The 12666-nt window shown below is 38.6% G+C and overlaps 1 protein-coding gene across 1 annotated transcript in view; it reads left to right on the forward strand.

The window, feature by feature from the left end:
- The window catches only part of LOC106950454 (CUB and sushi domain-containing protein 1-like), a gene marked incomplete at its 5' end in the record, with an annotated part of 102709 nt that extends 91476 nt beyond the window's left edge, over positions 1-11233 (forward strand). Inside the window, 5 exons of the mRNA XM_015037328.1 lie at positions 100-212; positions 882-969; positions 3304-3436; positions 4811-4988; positions 5301-11233. Coding sequence (XP_014892814.1) covers positions 100-212; positions 882-969; positions 3304-3436; positions 4811-4970 — 494 coding nt within the window. The remainder of the gene's footprint in view (positions 1-99; positions 213-881; positions 970-3303; positions 3437-4810; positions 4989-5300) is intronic.
- Between the last annotated feature and the right edge of the window lie 1433 nt (positions 11234-12666).

Below are 12666 nucleotides of genomic sequence, written 5' to 3' on the forward strand. Positions count from 1 at the left end.
TTTTTTTTTATTTTTTTTTTTAAAGGAAATCCTTTTTTTTAAAAAAATTTTTTTTCCCATTGTGGTTTTTTTTTTTTTTTTTTTTTTTTTTTCCTGCAGGAACGTATAAGAGGGAGGAAGCTCAGCTGCTTCTACAAGTTCACCAGATCAGAGGTCCTGTGGAGATCTTTGTGAACAAGTTTAAAATAGACAACTGGGCCCTGGACGGACATGTAAGTGCAAGCCTGAAGTCGGCTTCATTACAACATCTTCCTTTGTCTCTGTAAAGATGTTACATCTTACACTTAAACACACATCTTCATAGTGAGCCGCGCGCAAAGCATACATCCACACTAACCTTGTCACTCTAGGGAGATGGAGGGCCCACTGAGAGTTTTCTCTTTAATTAAAATGTCAGTTAAATCATTGCTCGGTAATCAGGACTTGACAGACCCCCTCACTTCTCTCTGCCGTACTACCCCCCAACCCCAGGCACCTACACACACACACACACACACACACACGCACCCTTCTGATTTAATTAAAAAAAACAAAACAAAAAAAAAAAACAGGTCACAGTACATGTGAATCCGAGTGCCTTTATGTGCTACTTTACGAGATGCGCACAGAAGTGTTTTAATGGTTTCTTTAATGGTTAATGGTTAATTTTTTTCTCTTGTGCGGATCTCTTGTTTGTGTGCCATGCAAAGGAGTGCGTTTGTTTGTGATCTTGAGCAGGAAAACGGCACATGAAGTGCCAGCCATAGCAGTCCCTCTCAGCTCTTTTTGACACAATGTTTCATTTTCTGCATGCACCAAGTGCAGACACTTTGATGGTGCTCCCCTTTGTACAGCTACGACGTGACACATAAAATGTCTCTTCTCCATTCCTCTCTCACTAGGTGTCCTACATCTCCTCGTCCAATGCTTTTGTGTACCAGGGATTTGTCAGAGGAAAAGGCTTTGGCCAATTTGGTCTCCAAAGATTGGGTGAGTGAACTTTCCTCTTGGCTACAGAAGCCTGTGAAAGGCGGGTTCTGAGGAGAAGACCACTTCTGTATCTGTTGCTTTATCAGCAGCAAATAAAATCCGCTCATACAATGTTTGTGTAAGGTTTACATACCGTACACTCGCCATCAGAAATGTTTTGAATTTCAGGCCTTTTATTTGAAGCCTTTTCCTTTTAGATGGGGAATTTCCACATATTGTCAAAACATATATGGCTTAATATATTTCTACATGAGTACTAATGTCTATTTTTATATCCACACATTAGTCTTGCAAAGTTCTCTTTTTTGCAGAATTGCTTTTAAGCATATTTAATAATATTCAGTATGTGTGAGATTGAGGGCATTGCTAGTTAATGTTAGCCAAATGTATCCACTCCAAATCCAGTAGGGATGTGTAGTTGTAACCCTTAGCTATGCAAGTTTAAATTGAGAAATCGATGAGTTTAGTTGAATTTGAGGCAATCCTCTTTCTTCAGGGATCCATCCAGCAACCCATATGCACTAGCACTCATGCTACCATGGTGGTGGTAGCATGAGTCTACCACCACCATGTTTTACAGAGATTTTAGGTTTGAAGCCACAACTTGACCACTCCAAATATTTTTCTTATCACAATTACAGTTCTTTGTCTTGTTTAAACGTTTCTCTAGAAAGCTGTTGCATGGTCCGTGTGGAGAGTTGGGGATTTAAGTTAATATTTAAGATTTGCTCAAATTTAAGTGCTACTTTGTAAATTGACACCTTTTCAGTCCAGGGTGATGTAAAACATGCTTCACTGTGGATATGTAGTTTCTAACAAATCCCAGTTCATGATAGGATTTAGCATTGTGGTGATTCCTGGGCGTTTTCTAACATCCTAACCAATGGTCTTTCCATTTCTGGGTCTTATGTTTACATTTGGTGTTCCTGCAAAACAAGGCAGGCAGGTATTATGCTTCTGGAACAGCACTTTCTTCAAGTCTATTGAATATGGATGTATTATTCTTAAACAAATCAAGTCTGGTCAAAAACACAAATCAGTTTGAATGGGCTTTACCAATTATACCAAGAAGAGTGTTCAAGTTTTCAGTCAGATTTACCCCAGAGGCATGTTGATAGGGGTGTATGTTGGTTATTGGAGGGAACTGCAGACCAGCTGGGATTTAAATGCTTCAAAACATTTCTTGCTGATGAGGGAAAACTTAGTGAACTTTAAGGCAAAGAAGGCTCTTAGTCATGACATTTGCTCCAAAAAGCCCAAAGTTTTGTTCAAAACTGCATTACATCACACTTTCTACATTAAAAAGACATCCATTCATTTGACTTTTGTGTATACCAATATGGAAGGATCTTGAGAATACATTCCTAGTCCACCCCCGTTGCGTGTTTGTATGTGTATAGGCAGAGACGAGTGGTACGTTGGTGCGTGGCACGATTGTGTGCGGTGCCAACACAGATGAAGTGTTTGTGTGCTCTGTGGAAAGTGGCTGTGAGAATCTCCTGTAATAAGGAAGTTGCCTGAGCAGCAGGTGCGTCCTCCCGACCCCTGTTGCAGCACACGTATTAAGCAAACAGCCCCGTATTATTGCAGGCAGCCGGGGCTGATGCCAGGGTATTCATCTGTATGAGCATGGTGTGTACACGAAAAACACCAGATGTGTGTCTGGAAGGTGGGTTAGACATCTTGGAAGTAATCCCGCTTAATTTGACGACACTTTGTGCTTTCTTTTAACTCGGTGGCGGCGCGACGGCGAAAGCAGTTTCCCTGCTCGAGTGTGTTTATGCATCTGTTTGTGTGTGTGTTTCCCCGCGCTCATGCAGCGGGGGTTGATTGGCAAACGCCACCAAAACCCCCCTAATTCAATTCCTTCTTGTTTGTCACCCGCCCTTTATTGGAGCTTTTTGGCACTCTGTGGCGAACAGGTGGGCTTGTCACTCGTCCACTGTTGCTTTTGCAGACACACAACTTTAGAAATTAGATGACACATCTGAAATGAGTTAATAGCTGCCGGCCTTTGATGCCAGTAATTAAAAGTCATTGTTGGGATAATGGAATTTGACTTTCCCCCGGGGAAGGGGCGAAATGAAATTAACACATAGAAGTGAACATGAAGAAAAGTACATAAATCAGGTTTACTGCCATAGTTTATTGCGTGTAAATGCAGTTCTCCTGGTAACACTCTTCAGCCGCTAAAAGTTATTTTAATTTATTTTCATGTGTAAGTGCTTATTATATCACCAGTCAATTTTGGTAGAAGATGAGAAAAATTGCTTAATAAGTTCTATTAAAGGATTGATTTGGTAAAAATGTATTCTTGTTTTTTTTTTTCTGCAGAGAGTTTAGATCCCAGTAGAGCCAACCCTGGCTACAACTTTGCCTCCAACAGCAGTTCAGTGGCAGCTGCCATTCTAGTGCCTTTTATAGCAATGATCATTGCAGGCTTCGCTCTTTATCTCTATAAACACAGGTAAGACTGAGATGCTTTTTTCTTTTTTTTTTCCCCTAATTTTATCTCTAATTTCAATTTCATATAGGATACATTTTGAGGGTTCATCCTGCTTTACATCTAAACCACCAAATGGTGTATGGCTTGTACTTGTACTATTATCAAGTCCAGGGAACCCCAAAGCTCTTCACACTACACATGTTAACATATGTTAAACAAGGAACATTCTGAAACCACAAATTATCAGCCATAAATTGAAACTGTAAAGTGGATCTTGATTAAGTGGAAAGAAAAAGCTACGTACAGCAGTTTTCAAAATGTTTGATGAATAAAACACTTGGCTTGTATTTGCATTTACCCCCTTTTTCTCTGAGATCTACGAGTAAAATCCATTGGAACTAATTGTCTACAAAAGTCAACTAATTAAAAAAAATAAAGTTCTCCTGTGTTGAACATAGTCTCATTAAAAATCCAGCTGTTCTGTTGAGGCCTCAAAGGTGAGTTAGAGAACAATAGTTAGCAAACAGCATCAAAAACACCAAGGAACACATGAAGACGGATCAGGGATAAAATAGTGGGGGGGGGGGGGGGAAAATTTTCTGGCCAGACAACTAGTGCATTAATCAAAGAAGCTGCCAAGAGGCCCATAGTAAATCTGGAGGAGCTGCAGAAATCCACTGCACAGCTGGGAGTATCTGTCAACTAAACAACTGTTCAACAAATCCTTTTTTGTTTTGTTTTTTTCCCGTTGAAAAGTAAAGAAGTCTTGAGGAAACAAGCACACATGTGGATGGAATCCAATTGTGGATTTAAGTTCTTTGTATCAAGACCTGAAAATTAAGGTTCCATCGATCGAGTCCAACCGAATTATTATTATTTTAGCAATTTTCTAAAAATGAATTGGCAAAAAAATAAAAAAATAACTCCAGATATGAAAAGCATGGTCCACATGTATTGCAAAAGATTTGAAGATGTAATTACAGTGGAAGGTTGTTCCACAAAGTATTGATTGAAGGAGTCTGAATAAAAATGCATGCCATACTTTCCATATTTTTATTTGTGAACAATTTTCAAAGAAAATAGTTATTTTTCGTCCCATTTTCTATTATGCTAGCTGAGGCGGCACATGTGCGTGTTTTCGTGGCTCTGTGTACATTAACTTAATGTCATTATAATCAGTAGAATAAGGCACATTAGTAAATCAACATGATCTTTACTGTGAGAAAGAGAGAAGACGTAATGAGAGTTAAGTTGTAACTCTCCCACTCTGGATGCGCCGATACAAACACATTTTAAAAGTCACAACAGCAAAATGTCAAAGAGGTTTTAATGCTTCATAAGGAATAAAACTCTCCTGATGTTTTTTTTTTTTTTTTTTTTTTTAACGTGTTTTAGAAGAAGACCCAAAGTTCCCTTCAACGGTTACGTGGGCCACGAGAACACAAACGGTCGGGCTACATTCGAGAACCCCATGTACGACCGCAACATCCAACCCACTGACATCATGGCCAACGAGACAGAGTTCACAGTCAGCACAGTGTGCACCGCTGTATAGCAACACCATCCTTCAGAGGTAAGAATCGGGAAGACTTCACTTTGACTCACCGCTTTTCTAAACACAGAACAATATTCTAATTATGAGGTTTGTTTATATTCAGTGCATGTAGTCTGTGCTTTCAGATTAATACTGATATCTTATCTGTTTTCTGTTGCATCCATGTTCATTGTCCTCCATCATTCTGGTTATGTTTCTTTTTCTCTCTTTTTTCTATTTTGTGTGGTTTTTTTTTTTTTTTTTTTCTTAAAATTTTTATCTGATCGCTCATCCGTATTTTCCACCACAAACATCTTCTTACACGCTCATCTTGTTCGCTGCAACATTCAATCAGTCGAAGGAAGGAAAGGTGCGCCCCAACCTCCGCTGGCTGCCGGCAGAGGACACCTGTAATTCCTTGTGCAGATGGCGAGAAAAAGATTATTTTATTTGCTGAAATACCTTCAAGTAACATCTCCAGTCGAGGAGCCTCGCACCTGCAGGAAACAAGAAAAAAAAAAAAAAGAGACTAATACGAGAGCAACAACTTTTTTTTCCTTTTTTTTTTTTTTAATCAAAAAGGTCAACGTGAAACGGCTCTCTGTAACTTTACATGGTTTCTTGATCATGTTCCATATTCTAAGGAAAAAGCTTCCATCTGAACCTGCAGCCGGTAGGAGTACTGCTGGAGGCAAAGCTGTGATGACTTTTCTCACCGCTCTTCGCCTAAACCCAAAGGGAAGTTTGTGTAAGTCATAAAATGTACCTGTAGCTTACAAAAAAAAAACAACAAAAAAAAAACTCTGTGCACTGTGTGGTGGGCAGCCACGTGTCGGTCGGTCGGTGTGTATGATGCTAAGAGAAACTCTCTGAACTGTTGAAATTCATCCGTTCCGTTTTCACTTTGTATTTTGTTTTCACTGTTTGTTTTTTCTGCGTTTCTTTCTTGTGTTTTATGCTGCCAGCTTTCTCAGATGAGTAATTGGGAACGCCGTTATCTGTCAGATCTCTGCTATTTGAGGCTGTCATAAGGTTCCATGGGAAGGCTGCAGGTTTAAAGATGTAGTTTTCAATTCCATGTCGAAAACATACTCTTATCACTATTTTGTGTGCTTTTCCTCCTATTTTTCTTTTCCTGCGGCTGAAGAAAAGGTTAAAAGGTTGCTAGGTGTTTGGAATAAACAGTAGAGAGTAGAGCACCTGTGTGACTGCTATAGATGTTGCGTAGATGTCTACGCATTTGTGGTTTTAACCAAAAACGTGATGTTTTTTGTTGTTTTGATAGCATTTCATTTGGTTTCCGGAAGGCTAACGATCAGAAAGCAACGGTGCATAAATCTAACCCATCAAGTGAAGGTAGAGTGAAACAAAAGAACTGAGAATCTAATGTTCAGTCAGCAGCAGCATTTACTTTTCTATTTTTAGTTTGTTCCTGGTTCAAACACATTTATATTACAATGTTGTGTCTGAAGACTCATTAGGTGTCAAACAAGCCGAAGTTATCTTGAGAAGTCAAAGATGATCCCTCTCTCAAATGGGGGACAGAATGTGTGATGCATTTCCATGGACATAAGTCTTTTAGGGACATTACATCTTTCATTTTCCCTCTCATCCACATCTCAGGGCGAAGCTGCAGCATCAACTCATGGCTCATTCTGCTATGAATAGTGGATTTCAGAAGTATAAAAAAATACTTCCACCTTTTTTCTTTAAAGCCAAGATCAGAATCAGATTATTTTCTGTCATAAATTTGGCGCTACTTGTGTTTATGAATAAAGGGACAGTTTTTAGGCAAAATTCTGGGGAAAATGTGTTGGCATTATTAGCTCATTTATCTGTAGTAAGTTTTTACAGAAGTGAGGAAACTATTAGCACAGTAAGTAGCTAAGAGCTAGTAAAAAGGGAGCCCTATTTGGCTGATTTTGGCAACTTAAAATTTTTTTATAGCCATTGCATATAGCACATTATTAGCAGATATCAAAAAGCTACACTTTCACAAATGTCACTGCACAAGAGCTTTGAGAGTTGAAGAACTTCCTTTATTCTGAACTAATGTTGTACTGCGACACGCTGCCGGCTGTATTGATCCATTTCATCAGCTACGATTGGTCAGCCTGCTGTACCATGAGGGCAGTAAACTTTTGGATGATTCAACAGGCTGTCGTTTCTCCAAAGGCATGAAGGTGGTATGCTTACATGTTCTGTTTGGAAATTACCCTGTGGACTCACAGCCATCTGAACAGCTGGTATCCTCTACTGACCTAACTTTAGCATAGCAACACAGAAATTGTTTGACTGAGAAATCGGCAACAAGCATAGGGTGTATTGCCACCAGCCTTGTGTAGTTCTCTTTAATTGAACTCCATTTCATTTGCCTATAAATTCCATTTTGTTTGGAGAGGTGTGATCTAATGCGATGTAAAAACAGCAAACTCTGGTTTGCCTAAGGTCCTGGGTCTCGGTTTGTTTGGTTGAAGTGAACTCTATCGCAGTTTGAATGCATATGTGGACGCAAGCGGACCGGAGACCGTTCCAAAAAACAGACAGTGGACTATAGTGCAGTGCATTCTGGGTGAATACAACCAAAACAAGCGTGTCTAGCGCTAGAAGTAGAAATGGCTCATCGTCATTTACCAAACACGAACAACAAGAAATCCTACAACCGCTAATATCTGAAGCTACTCCATTTTTGTTTAAATTTTGCGAAGGAGGAAGTTGCCCTTGGTGTGTTTTTCAGTGTTTTTTTTTTTTGTTTGTTTGTTTTTTTTGTAGTTCAAGGGGCAGCGCCTCCACAGGCGGGGGAGGGAACAGGTTTTTCAGAGCTTGGATCGTTTAACATAGTGCAGTGTGAAAGCGAACCACACCAGCTGAAAATGTAATAAATATTGCAGTTTTGTTCCCGAATAGAACAAAGTCTCCCAGTCTATCAGTAGAGAAAACCCTCTAATCTGTCTTATAAAAGTTTAGCTGGGTTATATGCACTCAGATGGTGTTTTATCTAGCAGATGTATCAAATTGATTAAATCAGCTAAAATGGGGGTTCCAGCTGTTTATCCGCAATTCCTTCACTTTTCCACAATTTTGTTGCAACATTTAATCTTCCACTAGAGACGAGCGAACTAATTGTGAAAAACACTTTACAGATCCTCCACCAATAGTAGCTCCTTACACCTGGCCTTTGGAAAAGCAAGAGCAAAATGCGAAATTTGTTCAAGATGTTCAAATGAAGGCGTCAGAGTTTGAAGCGCGGATGAGTCATCGTGGCGTTCCCTGTGGATTTACGCTCGGGTCTTTTCCCTCCAAGTTAACTTCTGACGGCAACATCCTTTGAAAGAAGAAGAGTGTTTCAATTGTTTTGTTTTCTGCTCATCATAAAGACGTTGAAGGCTGCGTGCCTGGAGGCTGTGACAGCGGGGGAGTCGCTGGCATACTGATTACTGCCGTGCATTAAATTGGAAATGATAAATGTGATATAGGGGAAAAAATAGTTTATGCCTTTAATGCTAACACTCCTTATCTGGCACTGCTGGGGGAGAAAATTACAGAAAATATAGTTTGTTTGTTTTTTTTTTTTTTTTTAGTGCAACACACAGCAGAAATGTCATCAAATATATCTGTGGGAATCTGCTTTGTGTGTTCCAGTCTGACCAGAGGAGTTTTATATAGACCTGTTAGACCTGATGATGGTCAGTGGGGTGAATATTGGTTGAATTTCCTTCAAGGAAGATTGCTTCCTTCTAATTTTGCGTTCCAACTCAGAAACCATTAAACTGGTAAAATTCTTGACCACATATTTATTTTCAGAATAGGGTATCAAAGCACCTAAAAAGCAGAATGAAACATCTACACCGATTCTTTTCTTTTTTTTTTTCCTGGGCATTGTTACAAATAAGGAAAATTAAAAAAAAAAACAAAAAAAAAATCACACAGACTGCTTTTTTTTTTTTTTTTTTACCTAGAAATCAAGTCTCTTGAAACCAATCATTGCATTGTTCCCTCAGTCATTTTCACCGTGCTTCAGTAATTGCTTTGACAATTTCATTACTTTTAAGACTCTCGTTTATCTCGACCGTTCCAGTGGAATATTTGGCCGTTTTCCTCCTCCGGAGTTTGAGCGATAGCAAAGGAAGCGATTGAATTACCCTGGAGATTTCACGGAGAGACGAGCGGTTACACTCGTATAATCCCAAAGACTCCCCGTGCTGAGCTCTCATAGTTTCGTGCCGCAGTTGCATGGTGCATTACGTTTACTTTGGCTCCGAAGCCGCTCTCAAACATCTCGGCTGAAATTATGGCTTTATTACATATCTGTTTGGGGCTCTTTGGGGGGGAGCCTTTCCCCTCAATTTGCTCTACAATGGCCACTTTTTTACACATTTCTTTAAAACGGTTGAACTGATTTAGGTAACTGTATTATCACTGCTAATTTCCCTACATGAAGTCGAATCTGTTTAGGCATGTGATTCAACAAATACGACCCAAAGAGGATCTCATATGAACGATTGTAATAAGAGGGGCTCATTCTAAGAAAATTAGGAAAATGGTCATGAAAATGGCCAAATTTTTACTCTCTCCATGATTTTTATCTGCTCCAGTCTGCAATAAGCACTTTATGTTCATTATAGTGCCTTGCCGTGACTCAGATGATCACTCTTCAGCTTGTGCAGTTCTTTGTGGTCAATAAATTTTAACCGTCCTCACTACAGTTTTGGGGTCAACTTATCATCTTCAGATATTGCAGACTGGAGTCCTTCAGTCACTCCCCGATTATCTCCCTGGCTGAGTGGCTCCGACTGATACAGAAAAACTCCTCAAGCACCGAAGAGATTGTGAGCTGTAGTTTTTGATCTTACCGAGAGGGGGTAAAAAAAAAAAAAAAAAACTCTGAAGATGTCAGAGTAGAGATTCATTTCACTTTATTATCTCTGTAACTTTGGTGTGTGAGGATTATTATCCACAAATCTGTCTACTTGCCTAAATAGTTGGTCAATTTTTAAAGCCACGTTTTCCGTTGATGGTTTAAAGGCTGTTTTATTAGTCAAAGGGTAAAAAAATATCCAGTCATCCAATTAAAAAGATTAAAAAAAATAAAGTAGTTATTAAAAACTAAATTTCTTGAAACAATATACGGGTAAATATGGACAAATCTTCATTTTGACTTAATATTCAAATCTGTGGAGGTGTTTCCCTTAGCCCAAAACCTGCTCACTGCGTCACAGTCCTATGAAAATGGAGATCAGTGGATGTCAGATTGAGCGGTGCTGCAACAGTTAGAACTGAGCCCTCCTTGATAGCAGCTGGCGAATTTGTGCTGCTGCTTCTTCTTTTTCTTCCTTTTTTTTTTTTTTGCATATTTTAAATCACTAACTCTGTTCATTCTGGCTCATTTTTTGTTATCAGCCCCACACAGCTCTGAGTTCCCCCCCCTCCTGCTCACCATCTCCTCCATAATGTAACGCGCCACAGCTATGGTCTTTTGAGTTCACCGAGTTTCCTCTCAGTCAGGGACCAGACCAAAAGCCTCCCACTTCTCCCTCTGTAGCGAGAGCACCGACTTTCCAGCACAGGCCACACTCTGCATGTAGTGGGGGGGATAAAAACAAGCAATCCATCAGTTATGCTGAGTGACACTTTCTGCAGCAGCTATCATTTATAATCTCCCATCTTTCACTGTCATCCCATATTGATGAATCCAAAAGCTCAGCAGCTTGCCTTTAGCCTTCAGTGAAAACCCAAGTTCATTTCGGTGAAATGAAAAATCTTTGAAATGTTTGCTTATTTTCTTAATTCGGTTCAAAAGCTAGACTTCATACATTCAATATATGGATTCATTGCACTCAGTCGTGTATTGCAAGCATTTATTTAATTGTGATGATTATGGCTTACGGTACATTAAAACCAAACATTTAGGGTTTTTTTTTTAGGACATTCAAATATTGCCGAAACGTTGACCTACTTAAACGTGAATTCATTTAAGAATTAACCTGGCCTCCTGGAATAAATGTTGCGGAGGTGTAATGTCCAAGGCTTGTGAATCTCCCACAAACTTGAATGGACTTCAAGAGTCCACAGTCCACTCCAAGACTGCAGCTTTCCCTGCTGCGTGCGCGCCCTTTTCTGACAGATGTTTTCCATCCACTTAACTTTCCGATGAAATGCGTGGATACGGCACTCTAAAACAGCATCTTTGCAATCCTTGTGGTGAGTGTCACTGAGTTTCTGCTGGACATCTGCCAAGTCAGCAGCCTTTCCCATGATTGTGTAGGTCAAAACGTGCATTTTTTTTTTAAATCGTCACATAAGAAACATTTTTTTTATGTGACAAATTTCAGAGAAAGCGATTGTTTTCGCTGCAAGTCTAGAACATCACAATTATTGGAGGTAAATGCAGTTCATTACAATCTGTGTAATGAATCTGAACAGGCTTAATATTGTTTTATGAATTACCGAAAGAAATATCTTTTTGACTAGATCATAATTTCTTGTACTTGTAAGTAGCAGTAAAGAATGGGTTGTGGATAAGACTGACATTGAGTTTAATTTTGAAAAAAAAAAGTGGAGTTTGATTATTTCTGTGATCTCTTGAGTTCCCACTCATCCACTGATGAATGTATTTCATTTTTATCAGAGTGTGTCCACTTTGTATGGTATGCTGTGTTTAATGTTTGGAATCATGTTTCAATCTTTGAAGAAGAAAGATGTAGGAAGTGAATTCTTAAGCAAAACATGAAAAAAAAAGATACATTTTTTGTAACCGCAAACCTAACATTCCTGTTTGTTGTTCAAAGAAGTAAGAGGTCCCGTCTTTTTTTTTTTTTTGTCTTTTTATCAATTTTATTTTTGTTTCGCTTTGTTTACAAGTTGCCCTCTTCATCCGGCTTCTTTCTGAAACTAAACTTGTAAACTCACAGCGCCTAAGTGGGATCAACGTGGCTCTTGAATGCCTCAACAAAACAACAACAAAAAAGTGAAGGGCAAAGAATTCTGTCTTGCTGCACACCAAAAGGGAAACTTGTAAAGAACCCGACAAACATGAACTTAAGCAGACTGTGTATCAACGGAGCAACGGAGGGAAAGTGTCTCTAAGAAAAATATGTTAACAAATAATAAAAAAAATATATATATATATATAACTTTTTTGTACAGAGATATATTTTTATGGAAATACATTTGTAATATAAAAAGAGAAAATGGATTTACATGTATGTAAATGATTTTCTTTTACATTATTGTAGTACAAATGCTAGTGGGGAATATATAAAAAAAATCTATACATAAATATATATATATATAATATAAATATATACAAAGAAAAATAGAAAAAAGGCTTTTTGTAATTGTAAAAAAGTGTATATAAAAGTTTACATACATACTGTACATATGTAAGACCCACCATGGCTTGTCTGCAATATATAAAATGTATTTTATCCGTCTGTATATGATGCTTTGCATTGTGTCTAAGCTTATTCTACTTTCTTGAACTTGAAGCTTATTTTGAAAGTTTTTGGAATAAAATATAAAACCGACCCTCCACCAGTGTGTTTTTGAATCTGTTAACTATGTAACTGTACACAACATAACTAGTTTCCCCATGAAGCTCCTCTGTACTCGGACGATAACTTAGAATTCACTTCCTGCGAAATATTGTCAGCAGTTCTTATGTGCAACATTTACTTCAAGTGTTTAGTGGTTAAGGAAATACAAAGACGTCAATCCA

This window comes from Poecilia latipinna, unplaced genomic scaffold (assembly GCF_001443285.1).
Source record: "Poecilia latipinna isolate Pla-1442-1.1 unplaced genomic scaffold, P_latipinna-1.0 Scaffold401, whole genome shotgun sequence".
Classification (NCBI taxonomy): Eukaryota; Metazoa; Chordata; class Actinopteri; order Cyprinodontiformes; family Poeciliidae; genus Poecilia; species Poecilia latipinna.